Here is a 17089-nt window from a genome sequence, read left to right on the forward strand (position 1 = left end):
GAAATTTTCTGTGTATCTTCAGTTGTGTACACAGATCACCCTCCCATCTGGTTGATTATCGGGACGAAAGTATCACTGAGATCCCAGGAAAGGTGTGGGTTTTACTTCGAACCCCTTCTTTACAAGGAGGGCTGCTTTGCTGTGCCTCGTAAAGGGAGGAATTGACAAAACTCAAGGCCAAAGGTCAGTCGGCTGCTAGTTGAAATGAAGTGTTGTTGAAATATTAGTTAATAAGACTAGGGAATATTTTAATTGGAAGCATTTGGGATGATTCTTTGCAGACTTCCTATGAAATGATATAAATCTTCCTGAACTAGAATCGATATGAGATTGCTGGTTTGGTTTGGGTTTGCTTTCATGGGTCCAACGTTAGTTATGGTTGAAGAAGGTGTTGAAGAACTCTGGCCGTCAGAGCCTCTTGGTGAAACACAGAGATGCTGCTGAATAACGATGCAGGGTAGGTACTGTTGGCACCAGGAGGTTAGCAAACTCAAGGTTTCGCCTCTGAGTAGTGCGCAGTACCGAGAAGGGCTGTTTCCCGGTCTCGTTGCCCTTGGTGGATTTTTACGCACGTTCTTAACGTTCACACGCTCAGGAACAGTGTCTTCTGGCTGCTTCTCTGTGCGGGAAAAGAGAAAGTAGAAGTAGTGAGAGGTTTGGTTTCTTTTTAAATCTTACCATCTACACCAGTGCCTTTCACCCAGCGTTTCTGCATTTCAGATGGAAAAGCCTGGTTGGAACTTGCATTGCTTCTCAGCCTTAGCTGCACTTTGGAATCACCTGCGACATTTAAAAAATTGGTATTACCTGAGCCCTGACCCTAGAAATTTGGATCACATTGGTCTGGAGTGCCCCTTGGGGTCCCCAGATGGCTCTGCTAGGCTGCCAGGGTCATTTCTGAGCCAGACACTGTTGCCTTCTAGAATCTAGCAGAATGTGATGGAAGCGTCAGCTGAAATGTTGGCTTGCTTGCCGAGTAAGAAGAGCATCACCAGTGAAATGCTTTTCTTCATGCCTGCTCTTTGGTACTTTTTAGTCTTTGGTACTTTTTTTTAAAAAAAGATAAATTGTAGAATAAAAATTTTAGATCCTAAGTAACTACAAAATTATTGAAAAGAGTTGTAGTGATGATCCAGCCCTAACGTGCCGCCACGCGAGTGGCCTTATTAAAACTCATCGTGTGGCTTTGTCATGGGCAAGAGCTAAGCAAGTTTAGGGAAACAGTAGAATTTGGCCACAGTGTTGAATAAGCAGAAATATTGACAGACCCTGTGGTTCACACGTGACGCTCTGTCCACATGAATGTTGAGAAGTTGAGTTTAAAGATTCTGAAAACTTAATCCATTTTTACGCACACTTTTGCTTTATCTTCCTAATCATTTGATTCAGTGCATGGTTGATGAATCAAGTTGATTATCGGGTAGCTTGAAAGATGTTCACTGAAGTAGTCTGTTCATCTTTTGCTTTATTTAGATTTATATGTTTAACAGAGTCACAGAATTTTGGAGCCAGAAGGGACCTTGGAGGTCACCTAGGTTAAACCTTTATTTATGGATGAGAAACCTTGTTCTGACGAAGGGAAGAGACTTCCCGTAGTCCTACAGCCGTTGCATGACAAATCTAAAACCAGAACCTTGGTCTCTGGGCTTCAGTGTTTTATTCTGTGTGACAGCTAGATGCACTAGGACCTTTTGGGTTCAGTATTTTATATTTTGAGACTCTTGTATGGATTAATAATTAAAATCATATGGAGATCAGGAATCATGTAGACTTAGGTTATTACAGTCCAGATTAGGTAGGAAGAACTACTGCTTTTTATATTGTGGGGTTTTTGCAGTTATAGCCCATTTTTTGCCTGTTCTGTTTTGAGCTTGGAGAAAGGTGTCAATTTGCTATATAAAAAAGTAGTCAAACGTGAGTTAAGCAGAGTCCCATGTGGAATCTGTGGTTTATTTGTGAAGGTGGTGTGTTCAAATGAGTTTTCTTTTTACCTCTAATCATACAGCAGTCTGATCATGAAATATGAATGAGCAGAAGGTGTTAACTTAGCTGGCTTAGAATGTGAATCATCAGATGTAAACCCCCAAAGCAAAACATAGTCCAGTAATTATTTCGTTTTGCTTTTTCCCCGAAGAGATGATTTTTTATCCAAAGTGTTTCAAAAGCAACTGATCAACGGTGATGTACCCAGTTGTATATTGACGAGATTTTCCGCTTTTAGGGTCACTGGTAGAGTTTTTCTCCGCTTTGGTTTTGTACCAGCCAAGCAACTCAGTTTCTGCTTCTCAGTCAGTCTTTGTGAGGGTGGCAATTCTGATGTGATTAACAGGGCTTAAAAGAAAGGGGGTGTGGGGGTGGGGAAAGGTGTGTAGTTTTTTCAAAAGCCACCTATTCTGACGTGCTGGGAATATTCACTCATTGCCTCTGGGAGAGCTTTCCCTGCACTAGTAAAGAGAGCTGCTGAGTGAGTAAACCTAAACATTCTTTGAGTCTGAAGGTAGAGCCAGTCCACTGAGGTGAGGAGGTCAGAGAAAGCCAGCAGGCTGCATGCCACCCCCAGCGCCCCGCACCTTCCATGCCTTCTGCCTGCTGTGAGACTCTGGTCCCCAGGTCCTTCCCTGGCCTCTGGAATCTCACTGTGTGGTATAAGAAGGGCAGGCACATGCCTGAAGTTGAACTAAGTGCAGGAAGATCAGAGATGGGGTTGGGTGTGACCAATAGGCAGCAGAGATTAGAGACCTGTGAATTCTTTCAGACTTCCAAAGGGTTTCCCAAGACCTGTCAGGGCCAGTTTTTCTAAGGCAACAGCTAGTGTAGGGGTCGCCTGCATCAATAAGGAAGCCAAGTCTTCAGATAGCGGCTGCTCCTGTGCAATGATGTCTTAAAGCCTTGGGTGGAAGACAAACCAAATATAGAAACAGAAATCTTCAAGCCACTCAGGGCGACTCTGGGGCCTGCGCACATGAATATCTTTTGTTAGATAGTATTTCAAAACGTGTAAATTATACATCCTTTAGTGACTGATTTTTGTTGCTGCTTGTTCGTAAAAATGCAAGAAATTCTCGTAAAGAGCTGCATTTAATGAGTTCCAGAACTTACAGTGGATTGCCCCAGCTCCTTGACCAGTCATCTGTATGCCAGGATGCTATTTTATTAGACAGGCATTTAGTTAAAGGAAGTCTGGGAGCCAGATTCTTCTCCACATATGTGATTCGTATTTGGAAATTTCTCACAGATTTATCTCACCAAATGGTGCTTCTGTGGCCGGCACTTAAAAATGTGAATAATTTCCATTTGATGCTCCAGAACTTCTTTGAAGATTCAAACCAAGTAATGCTTTAAAAAAAAAAAATATATACACACACACACACACACACACACACACACACACACACACACACACACACACACACACACACACACACACACACACACACACACACACTAGGACTGCAAACCCAAAATACAGCAAGAGCCTCTTGAAATTTCCACCAAGTATACGAGATCCAGCCTGTCCTCCATTGAATCAGAAACCCCACTTGCATCTTCGCTGTGGAGTCAGTTTGATTGTGTTGGCAAGCAGTTCCTAAAAGAAGCAGCAATTAAAATATTAAGCTGCCATTTTAAATTTTGTTAAAACTGTTGTGAATGTGCATCACCTCCCATTTTCATAGCTTTAACCAGTGTTCATAGGGTTTTAATCCACATGTTCCACTTGAAATGCTCTTCCCTATTTCAACACAGTATGGGTTTGGTGCAATTGAAGTCATCAGTGAGTGATTGGGCTACAGGTAGGCCCAGCCTTAAATTAAGAAACTTGGGGTCCCCTTCATTCCTAGGTTTATTTTGAGTTTATTTGCTTCTGTCTTGATCACTCTTCTTTGCCTAGGCCCTCATTTTCATTAACCAGAATTTAAAGCTGTCTGAGCTGCATCCCCAAGAAAGGCTCTTTTTTCCTGGATCTTCTCCTTTGTAGTCTATAAACATTCCTCCTCTGATGAGCTTAATTACTCTAAGGCTGGCCTTCCTCTAGTTTCATGGGGATGAGTCTACCGTTGACTCTTGGACAACACGGGTGTGAATGGCGCAGGTCCACTTACGCACAGATTCCAAGTACCACACAATCCAAGGTTGGTGTAATCCGCAGATGCGGAAGTGTAGATACACACAGAGGGCCGACTATAAGTCATGCATGGATTTTCCACTGCTCGGAGGGTCTGCACCCCTGACCCCCGTGTTGTCCAAGGGTCCACTCTATTGCTGCCAATTTTACAAAGCAAACTGCAGAAGAGTCTTTCAATGCAGTCTTTGCAATAGAGAAAGTTTCTTTGAACCCGAAAGAGGTGAACATTTCAAAATAACCTGTTGCTGGCAGCTCTCTGAGGTTACACTCAGCCGTGTTAGCCAAGTTCATAAGAACATACGGAAGGAAAGGTACTAGCGGATGAACTTCTGCAAGAAGGAAGTGATTAAAGAACTGGAATCTGGCGACATTTAAAGAATTTACTGGCGCTGCTTTTTCCTCGTTAGTCTAATTCCATCTGTTTCTGTTTAGTTGAATGAAATGTAATACAGGGAAATGGGGTCTCTAGTGTACACTGTGCGTACCTCTAACACCAGTTGCTAGTTGTTAAAATGAAGCCATGACGTTTAGATCAAAATAAGCATGCCACTTGATGTAGCAGCTCTCTTTTTATTAAAAAAAATAATAATGAAAAGCAAAAAATACCCATGATGGTTTGGGCTAAGGTTGTAGGCATCAAAGATCAAAAGTGACCTGGTTGCCACCTGTTTGGAATACATACTTGGAAAAGAGCTATTTATTGTTTCCTGTGTAACCTAGGGATTTTTAAGTATTTCCTCTATAAACAAAAGTTGCAAATGCTGATTTGTGTGTCAGATACATATTTGGGAGGAGGTGAGTAGAGTTGTGAAAAACAGGTCTTGCTTCATGAAGTTCAGAACATGTCACTCCAGAAAACACAGATGAAACTTCCAGCGTGGGGGATTTTTTTTTTTTTTCCCCAATCAAAGCAGTTAAACACCCTGGTGGAAGCTAAGGTAGAATTAGTGAATCTTTTTTAAAGCTTTAGAAATTGAAGAGACTCTGATTCGTTGATCGTTTCAGCGCAGATGGACTGAATGATGCCCACGTCACAGCGTAGCCTTGGAAGCAGCCTCTGGCGATCTCCTTGGCCTCTGGTGTTCGGTTATAACTTCTGGTGGAAGGCAGCTCCTTGGCGTCTTCGTGTGGGTTCTAGATCAGGTTGCTCTGATATGTCTTAGGGTGGTTTGGTATTTGAAAGTAGGGAGGATTGAACATCAACTGTTGACAGAGGGTATCTGATCTAAGTCTGTAGTTGAGAGCTGGTGTGAAAGGTTAGCTTCAAGGCAGGTGTCGTTAATGCAGTCATGGACATGGTACTGAGAATTACGTGAGCTTGTTGCTAGGGGTCAGGTGCAGGAACTTCAGAATATTGAAGAATAGAAGTTGGAAATCACTGCAAAATGCAACATAAACCAAGAGTACTAAGGCGGGAGCAAGGACCATTGTGTGTGTGTGGGGGGGGGTCGGGGGAGTCTATAACAAAGCATCGGACAGTAATTAACTCTACGTTTGAGTAAGAGGTAGAGGTGTTAGTGGTACCAGGAGTTTGGAGGCAGTCCTGCTTTATTATAAATTGGGGTTGTTAACTGACTCTCAAATAGGAAACAGTAGAAGGGTCATTTTGGGGCCTCTGATGGGCCTGTCAGTATTCCCAGATGACCTTTCTGGCTCATGAAACTGGGCCAACAATTGCTTTGTCCTGGGCCTTGCAGTTCCTTTGTAAGAAGGAAAGCATTTGTCACTCTGCCCGCAGAGATTTATAGAAAGACCAAAGACAGGCTTTCCTTAGTCAAGAACACACACCCCGCTGCTCTCTACACACGCACCTGAATGGCCAGTGGATTCAGTCCCTTACCCTCACCTCCTTTCTGCCTGGAAGGTTGCTGTGAAAACCTGACTAACCCAATCTCACAAGCTTGGCCTATGTTATTAATCCAGTTCCCTTCTGTTCTCTCTGTGTGTACATTTAATATTTTATTAAAAATTTCTAATACGCTGAATTAATTTTACAACAGACAAGGCTGGGGACTTCATTCTCATTTTTGTCATTTGTTTAATAAATTTGAGAAAACATTTTTCTGTTGTGCCGTGGTATGCACTGTGTGGTCAGCATGTACCTATCTAAGAGAAAACTTTTTTTTTTTTTCAGCGTTCTGTCTTTTATCCTCAAAGCATGGTGTACCTTCTCTTCCCTGCATTGTTGGAGCACTGTCTGATGTCTTTTTTTTTTTTTTTTTTAACATGACTGAATACCAGTTTGTACTTGGAACACCTGTTTCTTCTAGAATGCAATGATGCTGCATCACTAAACAGCAAGCCTTGTCACGGAGGCATCCTGAGCCTCATGCTCGGTGGTACCATATTTCACTAAAGGTGGGGAAATGGAAGATGAACGGAAGACTTCACTTTTCTGATTCCATCTTCTCCAGGCCTGCACTTTGTGCTGTGTGGCGGTGGGGATGGTCCTTGGAAGGGAGCCAGGATCTCTGTAGGGCGGGGCAGGGCTCATGGAAACAGAGAGCATCTGTGGCAGCAGCTTACGTGGGCGGAGCTCAGACAGCTAACCAGAGGCCTGGCTCCCTATGTTGAATGGCACCATCTATTCCAATGGGGATGGCAGACGTTCCACAGCTTATAAGCGAATTTGGCTGTGTATGTGTGTTTTGTTGGGGAGCGGGGATAGGTAGAAATGCAGAGAAGACCTCTCTAGCTCAGCCCAGGTGGCCCCTCGTGGCCAGTGAGCTGTTTGTGGTTTGCTGTCTACCCAGAATGTAGGCTCCCACAGATACTGTCTGGTTCTACCTCCTCTCCACGGCTGGGAGTGCAGTAGTTCACGAAAGCATGGATTTATTCCACCGGGAAGGTGGCTGGTTTCTCCAGTAACAATGAGCTTGGCGATTCTTTAAGCATGGAAGGCCAAACTCATGTAACGGTGTATGCACGGGATTAATAGCTTTTGTTCATCTCCACTGAAGAGGCTTTTACTTGTCCTAACAGGTATCTTGCTGTAAAAACTGTCAATTGTAACCGTTCTTTCCGACTGATGGCCGAAGCTTTGTCCCGAGTACAAGATGGTGTTTTCCGTTGGTGTGAAGCACCATGTCCCCACAGCCCAGACACTGCCAGCACCACCACCGTGTTCAGACAAAGGAGGATTCTCCTTTATCTTTTCCCCATAAACGAGAACAAGCTAGTGCATTCGCTGTCATTTTCCCATTAGCAGCATTTCTCTTTATTTTTCTGCAAGTTGCATTTCTGTTGCTTTTCTGAATTGCTTGATGATGAACAGTAATGATGTTTAGCTGCTTGTAAAACTTTTCTTCAAGGAACTTGGTCTAAGAAGCCCGTACATTACGCACAACAACCTAAGTTATCGAGAAGAAGGCCACCCTGCTATGATTGGTAATCCTATAACCTGGTTTTTCTTGTGGAATCTTGTAACTTCAATGAAACATTGTCAGCCCCCCTTTTTTTTTTCTCACATATTCCATTGGGGTGGGACCCAGCTTAGTTATCAGACTAGAGTGAATCCTGCCTGGTCTCATGAATCAATACAGTACTGACCTTTTTTTTTTTTTTTTTTTTTTTGGTAACTGGCTTTCAAAGGCAGACCATCTCCAGAGAGGGTTTGTCTTCTCTTTTAGAGGGAGATTGTGGATTTAAAAAGAGGCTTTTTAAAAATAAATGCAAACCTGCCTCTGTAATGTATTTCCTACGTGTGCCTTTGAAGCATATTCTGGGTACATAGAGTCACAATCTCCTATATTTTAGAAGCAAACGGCAGGAGACAAATCACAATAGATGAGTGGCATCTAGACGTTTGCCAAATACAGAACTTTGGGAGAATATTGAGGAAATCCTCATAGATACTTTTTAAATAACTGTACTTTTTATAATTTTGAAAAGAGGACTTGAGAAAGCAATCAACAGTCTCATTTTCGTCTGTATTCTCATTCTCAGATATCTTCATATTTACCAAATCTATGGATTACTATTTTTAAAGTTGTCAGGGTTTCTGGTTCCCTCCTTAACAGGAAAAATAACACTTATCTAATTAAAAATGAGGATTCCCAATTTATTTGACTAGTTTAAAACAGGACGGGTACAACTAAGTATTTGAAATGCCATTTTCATTACTGGAGAAACAGATTAGAGAGTTCTCTTTCCCCAGGCTTGTGTGAGTTTGTTCTTAAGCCTTTTAGTATAGTCAGAGGAAGTAGATGGTCACTAGGCGGCTTGTACCCAGTCCCAAGCGCGGAAGGCAGGCGTGAGTTTGGCTTCTTGGTCATAAACCATGTTCCCACTGTTTCATGTGCCTCTGGTGGAGGGCCGGTCAAGAGATGCTCCAGTCTGGGTGGGGCTGCAAATCCAACTTCCCCTGTGCAGCCAGAGAGAAGAATTATGAATGTATATTACATTAAAAACATAGAGCAGCTAACCCAGTTTCTGGGCTGGGTGATCAATTGAAATCCATACATATTGCAGTGCTAATTTGAAGTTCCATACTTGTTTGTGCCATGAGAATGTGTACATTTGAAAGGATTTTTTTTAAAGCAGTTACCAGAAATGCCCCCCTCGAGAGTAGCATTAGTGAAGGCATGTTTAATCCGGGGGAGTGACATAAACTCAGCCCTGTTGTTACAGATTAAGGGTGGACGCGGGGACATGGAGATCTGGGGGTGGCGAAGGGAGGCGTGTCATGAAATTATTTGGTAGAGGTGAGGGACTTGAAAGTCGTTAGCCAGATGTATAACTGAATGCCGAAAAACCTGCAGGGCAATTTCTAAAAATAGGAAAAGATTCTTTTAAGAATCAAAAAGCTTCCAGACTTAGGGCGGTAACTGATCTTTTTCTAATCTCTTCAGACTTTTTTCCACCTATTGCCTTAATATCCAGGTGGTTTCTTAGAAGATTCTCTCCCCGCCCCAAGTTATTTACCTAGAGCCCCTTGCTGAAAGAAATTCCTTTGTGTCAATTTGCCATAGAGGAGGAAAATGATAAAAATTGCCAGGCGTTAATCAGTTCATGGAGTAGCCGTGAACACCGGTCACCATTTCTCCTCATTGCCCAGGGCTGCGTCTTCAAGGCAGGGGACAGACTGTGTGATGGGAGCAGCTTTTTAAGGTTGCAGAAACCTGGCAGAGTCATTTGATCTAACATCGCCATGTTTGTTGGCTTTTATTGTCAAATGGACGACTTCGGTGAAAATTGGTCACATGTAGCTCTAGTAACTGTGACCTTAGTTACTCCTCACACTTGCCTGAGGGCAGGCCCTGCGTGGACACCAGTTTGTACAGACCCTCGTCACACAGTGGCTCCAAGTCGAAAGAGAACTTTAATTACTCACCAAGCTGCCAATTCTACTGATTACTCTCGTCAGCATATTCCATTGATTGTTGAATAGTAAATGAGCTACCTGTTTTTGTTTGGGACACATGTCATCTATGAATTTTCAAAGCCTTGAGGAGTTTCTCTTGCCAGGGGAGGAAGGAGGCTATTCTCCATGGATTGGCTCAGACTGGTAAATGGAACCTCAGAGTCTGGGACCTTTCCCTTCCTTAGCATTGCTGATAGATTTCTAGAACAGGCTGCTTGGTCTTTATTGATTTATTGGTCTTACTATTTAAATACACTCATCGCCTTGGCCTTCTTGGGCCCCGTTAGTAGACACAAAGCCCATTGAAGTCGCCTCTCAGGAAATGGAAATGGGCTACCCTAATTTGGTCATCCTCCAAGGTTGTGTATTGCACGTGTAACGTCGGTGTCACACACACCTTTAGGCCACGTGAGTGAGAACGTAGCTGAACCCAGAACTGCCCCGGACTCTACATAGGGACATCGGTTGTCGTCAGGTTCACTCTCGGTGTCCCGCTTTCTGAATCCTGTCTCCAGTGTGCTCCAGTGTGCTCCAGTGGGGTGTCTTCTAGATTGCTATCTTCTTTGCAGTGTGTCCTGCCTTCTTGGCAGGGTGACACCTCTCCCGGAGCCCTGGTCTGTTAGCTCACCCTTCTGGCCCGCTAGGTCTACCAAACTGAAGTGTCCCCAGGGAAATTCACAAGGGCAACTGTCGACCTTTGGAGGGTGGACATGGTTGCACTCGAGTGTGTTTCCCCTTATTTTCTCCCTCGCCATGTGGCACTTGGTTTTTTATCTGCTGCTGGATGCCGTCCAGGGACTAATCAGTACTGTTTCCCCACCTGAACGCCTCCTTCAAGCTAGCCTTCTAACTGCTTTTTGTTCACGGCTCCAACTCTTTCAATGAGGAGGCGAACGCTTTTTCTGTCCCACGTCACTGCAGATTCAAGGCCCGGCATGTTCTCACTTACACTGCCTCACCTGGTCTCATACGTAGTGTGAGAGCTGAAGGTAAGCCCCCATGCTTTGCCAGATGATGGTGGACAAATAAAAGGTGACCCTCCAATAGCAACTCACAAATGCATGAAATGTTTTGATCTCCAGACAGACTGCCAGAATTTCTCTTTTCTAATTCCTCTTTGTAGTGATAACATTTTTCTTTTTGTGATTCTTTTTTTTTAAGAGAATAGTGTAGTACCTTGAATCAATTGCAGTTATGATTGTTGTCACTATTTCTATTTGACAAGTTCCAATTCTCTCGAAATGATTGTATTCGGTTGTGCACTAGTGTCAATAAAATTGACATTTGTGAAGCAATTTCTGGCCTTTTTCTCCGGGTTTTACTGGGTCTGGTGGTGTGTGGGGTGATTGCGTCTTTGTCTCACATCAGGACTTTGTTTTAATGATGTCTACGAAAACGCAAGGAACTTAAACGGAGGGATTATTTTTTAATGCGAACTTCTGGAATCTGACTTTACCTGACATGTTCTAATCTTGTTCTTCAGGGATGATTGTACTGACCAGCAGTCAGTGGGCAGGATGTCTGCTTTCCGTTGCTTTTGTGGGCATGGTGGCTTTTCACCCGTGTGTAGGTGACACAGCTAGCTGGTCAACCTGGGACCGGGTGGGGGCTGGTGGCGGCTTCTGCAAGGTTCATTCATACTGGGATCAAGTTCATTACCCAACTCCGTCAGCTTCATTCGAGGCTGCCCTGTCTTGTGATTTCCGAGTGAATATGAATGAATCCGGAGAGAAAGGACAGAGGTCCAGAAAATGGGGGGATTCCTGGAAAACCGCACTTCCCCTTTCCTTCCGAGATCCTCGATACTGTGCTGAGTAGCCATGAGCATGAACCTGTATATTGGAAAATGGAGAAAGCGTTTATGTCGTCTTTCCCTATGATGGTAACTGACAGGACTGCAGGCTACTGGAACTTTGTTTACCCTCATCCTAGTTTTTGCAGATCTGCTTTAGAATTATAAAACTGTTGGGCAAACCACTTAGTTTAGAAGTAGATTTTGAAACATCTCATTTTATTAGTAGTTTCAAAAGGTTGAGGTATCGGTATTGGCAAAATTCTGTTGGCACAGAGTTTCATGTGCACATCGTCTCATTTGGCTGACTCGGGTAATTATACATTTTCCTGTTATGTACTGTGGTATCCTTCTCAGAGGAATGATGAATTTCCTATCATTTTTTGACTCATAAAGGGGAATTATGATAATGTAATGACCTCCAGCTTTGCATTTTTAAATGATCACCTTTGCTGTAATTGTGATACTAGTGTTTCTGTCCCAAACAGTGAGAGAGACATGGAGTGACATCACCAGGTATAACAAGCTCGCTTCTGTTCTTCGTAGAATGGGGAGGTGGCTGCTTTCCCTTTCTCTACCTGTGGCCCGTTGTTCCAAGATGTAGTCTGTCCTGGGTGTCCCAAGTCCTTTAGTCTTCTATTAGAATAGCTCTGTTTTCTGGTCACTTCCCACGTCTCCTTGTGATATAGACACTGTCTTTCTCGAGTAATTCTTAGAAGCTAAGGCAGTAGTTAGGAGATGAAGATCCTATTTGCAGATACACGATGCTTTTAAACTATTGTAATTATGCTCTAAGCAGAGTTCTCCACCTTATCGTTAATGACATAACTGTGTTCCACTGAATAGTATCTTTAGGATTAAGGCAGCTGCAACTTAGGGAAAAAACTAGAAAATCACGAAGGGCATCATAAGTGCGCCATATGGTAGTCAAGCTTCTATAGGTTTGATTAGGTGAAAATTGTAAGTGGACTCCAGGTCCCAGAAGGAATTACTTTTTTTTTCTTCTTTTCTTTAATACTTCTCATCCCCAAACAGGCTCCCTGACTGGCAGCCCTCACCTTTCAGAGCTGTCCATCAACTCGCAGGGAGGAGCTGCGCCCACCAGCACCGTCCTGTCACCCAACCTGAGCCCCGACACCAAGCAGGCCTCCCCCTTGGTCAGCCCGTTGCTGAACGACCAGGCGGGCCCTCGGACTGACGACGAGGACGACGGCCGGAGAAAGGTGTGGGGATGGCAGGCGCTCGCCTGTTGACCTTTTGTTGTCATTTCCAGTAATACACATAACATAAAATTTACCATGTGAACCATTCTTAAGCACACCGTTCAGTGACATTCAGTGCACTCACAGTGTTGTGTGACCATCATCACTATTTCCAGAACTCGGTCATCCTTCGAACAAACTCCATGCACGTTGAGCATTACCTCCCCACGCCCAGCCTCTGGAAACCACCGTTCTGCTTTCTGTCTGTGTGAACTGACTACCCTAGGCATTAACCTCGTATAAGTGGAATCATACAGTGTCTGTCCCTTTGTAATTGGTTTATGTCCTTTAGCATAATTGTCCTCCAGGTGTATCCACGTTGGTAGCGCATGTCAGAATGTCCTTCCTTCTTTAGGTTGACTAGTATTCCATTGTATGGAGACACCACATTTTGTGTATTCATCCATCCATTGATGGACAGCTGGGTTGTTTCCTCCTCTTGTCTATTTCGTCTTAATGTGCTGGGAACGTGGGTATACAAGTTATCTGTTCTCATCTCTGCTTCGTGTGTATCCCCAGAGGTGGAATCGGTTGGACTCTTGTGGGAAGCAAGATGGTTAACAACAAGGGATTTCCTTTTAATTGTTGGTTAAAGAGAAGCAAAACCAGTGGCAGACCTGCTCTAGGGCAGTGCTGCCTGCCCGCCTAACCAATGGGCTGTAGCTGCTGTAACCCTCGTCCCTTTGGATCAGTACCCTTCGTGTTCCCACGAACAATGTAACTTCCATTTCCTGAAAGTCAATAGCACCAGCCCACGACGCCCAGGACAAAGGCTGCTGTGCTTTCTGTTTCATTCATTTCCTTGAAGCCTGCACCACTCCATTATCCTAATTAATTAGCTTTTCAGGTGCCCAGTATTGAATGAATAGTCCTCAGTGGCAGCTAACACACTCATTCGAGGCCTTTCACTGCGGGTGGTATTTACATGGAAGGAAACATTCCTAGGCAGTTTTCTCATCATAGAAATCCGTTTTCTATCCTAGTTCCTCTCACACCAAAAAAGGAGCCTTGATACCAGTCAACCAAAGATCGTAAGTTAGCAGCGTATCACTGTAGTTAGGACTTGCTTATAATCAGGACATGCTTAGAGACTGTAGGCTCAAATGATTATGTCTTCTTTCTTTTAATGGATTTTGCAGAGATTTCCGACTGACAAAGCGTACTTCATCGCTAAGGAAGTCTCCACCACTGAGAGAACGTATCTGAAGGATCTCGAAGTCATCACTTCGGTATGTGTAGCGTTTCCCCTAAAGCCTTAGATGACATAATTTATCTTGCCTGTACTCAGCTTTAGGAGACAAGCTGGATCTAATTAAACGTTGGGTTCTCTGACTCCAATTAAAAGAATTTTGGTTCTGGGTTGTAGCAATTAGGCAGTAATAGTATGTTTAATTTGGAATATGCTCTAAAAAGCTTTTATAACTGTGATCTTTAAGTGCAAAGGAGGGAAGTTTCTAAAGTGGAGAAATTTAAAATGAAACGTTTTACTGTCTGCCTGCACCGATGGAGAACACTTCATGTTTTGCCCTTTATGTTTGCTTGGTGGAGACCTCAGAGGCGAAGTAGAAGCCTTGTTTTAGCTTTGCCAATAAATTGAGCCATGTCAGCAAAATCTACCCAAAAGGCTGCCTTTTATTAATCAGTCCTGTTCAGTCTTGGAAACAAATTCAAAGCATGGCAGATGGCTTCACGATCCTGGATTCTGGGAAGGAGCCTAGCCCACTGGAGGTCAGTTGGAATCGTTGGGTTTCTGTGCCTCTAGGGCAGCCGTGGTGACCTGGGCAGGTGCTCAGCAGTCATTGTGGGACCCACCTGGACTTCAGGTCAGCGAGATGAGTCATGTGTGTGAAGGCAGAGGCTTCACCTCTCTGGTTCAGCCATCTTCCTGCTCAGCGTTTCAGCGAAGGAGCAGAGATGGAAGTTTCTCAAGGACTAAACCAGAGGGCGTGAAGTGGTATAACTCGGCGATGACCGAGTGAGCTGGCCATAATGGAAGTTTTGATTTCAGTATCTGCCCACTTCAGAGATTTGTCCCGACTTCCACAGTCAATGGGTAACAAACTTCAGGAAGCGGTAACGAAGAGATGGGTACTTCTTACCCCACCTAATGAAAGGAGGGAAAGCAGTAAAGCTTGAAAGCCCTTGGTGCTCTTGAAATTCTACAGACGCGGCAGGAAAGCCCTTTAGCCTCCACGCGTGGTGGGCTGCAGCGTTACGTCTGAAGAGTTGCAGACCTTCATCCTTCACCTTGACGCCTCTAAGAGTGTCCTCTTTTTATTCCCAGTGGTTTCAGAGCACAGTAAGCAAAGAGGACTCCATGCCCGAAACCTTGAAAAGTCTCATTTTCCCGAATTTTGAACCTTTGCACAAATTTCATACAAATTTTCTCAAGGAAATTGAGCAACGACTCGCCCTGTGGTGAGTACAATCCCATGTTCTTTCTCCCACCACCAACTCTTTCTTTCTGTTTCTCACGTTATTTTTATGTCGTTCCTTATAAGCAGCACCCGTGAGCTAAGATAAAGCGAGAAGCTGGCTTCAGACAAGCCAGGCTTCCAGTGATTTCCTGTTAAAGCTACACGTGTTAGAGCTCATCCTGGATTCTTTTTCCCTTTGGTTACGGTTCTTCAAAGTGCATGTTTTCTGATGATAATTAAATGAATACCACAGAATACAGTAATTTCTTCTGGAAGGATGATGAGGGTTATAAAGGGTAGAGGCAACAGAGGGACTTGTAGGGGTGTTGGTAACATTTTACTGGTGCTTGTTTTATAGTCATTTAAGTATTATACGTCTCACGTAGCTTTCAGTATTATATTTCATGGTGTTTATAAAGAAAAATAAGAGCCCCATACGCCACACACACACATATACACTTTTACCTTGAATCCCACTGCTAGGAATTTATCTTAAGGGTACATTCTAATATGTGAAATGACAAATGGCAAAGAGAGCTGTGGCAGAATTAAAAGATTGGAACTGACCTAAGTATCCAGGAAGAGCAGGCTGGCTAAAAATAATGTTAAATCTGTTTATTAAATACCATATAAAAGATTGATATGTGAGTGCAAAAATTCAGGAAAAATTGTCTCTACTACAGAATGCAGTCTGATGTACCCTTGGCCTAAAGTGGAGTCTTTTATAGAAAATTCTTTTTCTAAAAATTATTTATTTGGTTGCGCCAGGCCTTAGTTGCAGCTCGTGGGCTCCTTAGTTGCAGCACACGGGCTTCTTAGTTCGGCTCCAGGGCTCCTTAGTTGCGGCTCGCCGGCTCCTTAGTTGCAGCAGGCGGGCTCCTTAGTTGTGGCATGCGAACTCTTAGTTGTGGCACTAAGAGTGTGGGATCTAGTTGCCTGAGCAGGGATTGAACCCAGGCCCCCTGCATTGGGAGCACAGCGTCTCATCCACTGCGCCACCAGGGAAGTCCCCTATAGAAAATTCTTATGGGTTTTTTTTAAAAAAGACGTGTGTAGAAACATGAGGAGTTGTCTATCTACTAAACACACATTTGAAAAATGCCAGGAGATGATGGCAGACATTTTCTGCTATGTTTCGGGTGGAAATGGAACCCACTGTTTACTGTATCCATCCTCGCTACAGGTGAGTTTGGTTCAGAGTGGTCTCGTGGGTGTTCAGTGACTGTTAGGGCCTGCAGGAGCCCTGGACGAGGTGGTCCTGTCCCAGGTGATTCCAAGCACGGGATTCAGGCACCAGTTAACAGGTTCGCAGAGCTGCTCCCTGTGTTGGGAAGCAGATGTGCTCAGACGTCTGACTTTGTATGTTTCTTATACCTGGAGATAATTCAAGTGCAGCTCTCTTTGCTGTGATAGAAGGAAGTAGCAGACTTCACTCAGATGCCCCCGGGAGGGGAGCACAGCCAGGATGGAGAAAGAGCAGGTAGAAAATCAGCTTCACTGAAGATGGGGAAAGACTGAAAATGCCAGTTTAGAGTCTGTGCTATGAATGCAAGAGAAATACCACTTTTTGAAATTAAAAAACAATATTCTACGAAATCTAACGTTACCTTCCCCAAATTTACTGGAAGCCTTTTGATTGTGTTCTGCCATATCGTCTCCTCATTCATACAAAGTTGATGCTTTCATAATGGGGCCAAAGGCCTTCCGGCTCTGGAGAAACCAATTAACAGTTCATTTTCTGGCCAGTGAGATGTGTATCAATATCGTCTTCCTATAGGCTCAGAGCATCTTGAGATGGTATCACTAGAGCAGTTTTGGTCCACATGGCAGTTGATTTAAATAAGGTTGGGGAGGGCTTCCCGGGTGGCGTAGTGGTTAAGAATCCGCCTGCCAATGCAGGGGACACGGGTTCGAGCCCTGGTCCGGGAAGGTCCCACATGCCGCGGAGCAACTAAGCCCACGTGCCACGACTACTGAGCCTGCGCTCTAGGGCCCGTGTGCCACAGCTGCTGAGCCCACGTGCCACGGCTGCTGAAGCCCGCACGCCTAGAGCCTGTGCTCCGCAACAAGAGAAGCCGTCGCAATGAGAAGCCCACGCACCGCAACGAAGAGTAGCCCCCACAACTAGAGAAA

The 17089-nt window shown here is 44.2% G+C and overlaps 1 protein-coding gene across 4 annotated transcripts in view; it reads left to right on the forward strand.

The window, feature by feature from the left end:
- Positions 1-17089, forward strand: part of FARP1 (FERM, ARH/RhoGEF and pleckstrin domain protein 1) — a 288803-nt gene that overhangs the window by 230454 nt on the left and 41260 nt on the right. For all 4 annotated transcript variants that reach the window (XM_073795368.1, XM_073795366.1, XM_033843754.2 and 1 more), the window contains 3 exons: positions 12313-12500; positions 13679-13768; positions 14824-14957. In XM_073795368.1, the coding sequence (XP_073651469.1) occupies positions 12313-12500; positions 13679-13768; positions 14824-14957 (412 nt within the window). The remainder of the gene's footprint in view (positions 1-12312; positions 12501-13678; positions 13769-14823; positions 14958-17089) is intronic.

This window comes from Tursiops truncatus, chromosome 18 (genome assembly GCF_011762595.2).
Source record: "Tursiops truncatus isolate mTurTru1 chromosome 18, mTurTru1.mat.Y, whole genome shotgun sequence".
NCBI lineage: Eukaryota > Metazoa > Chordata > Mammalia > Artiodactyla > Delphinidae > Tursiops > Tursiops truncatus.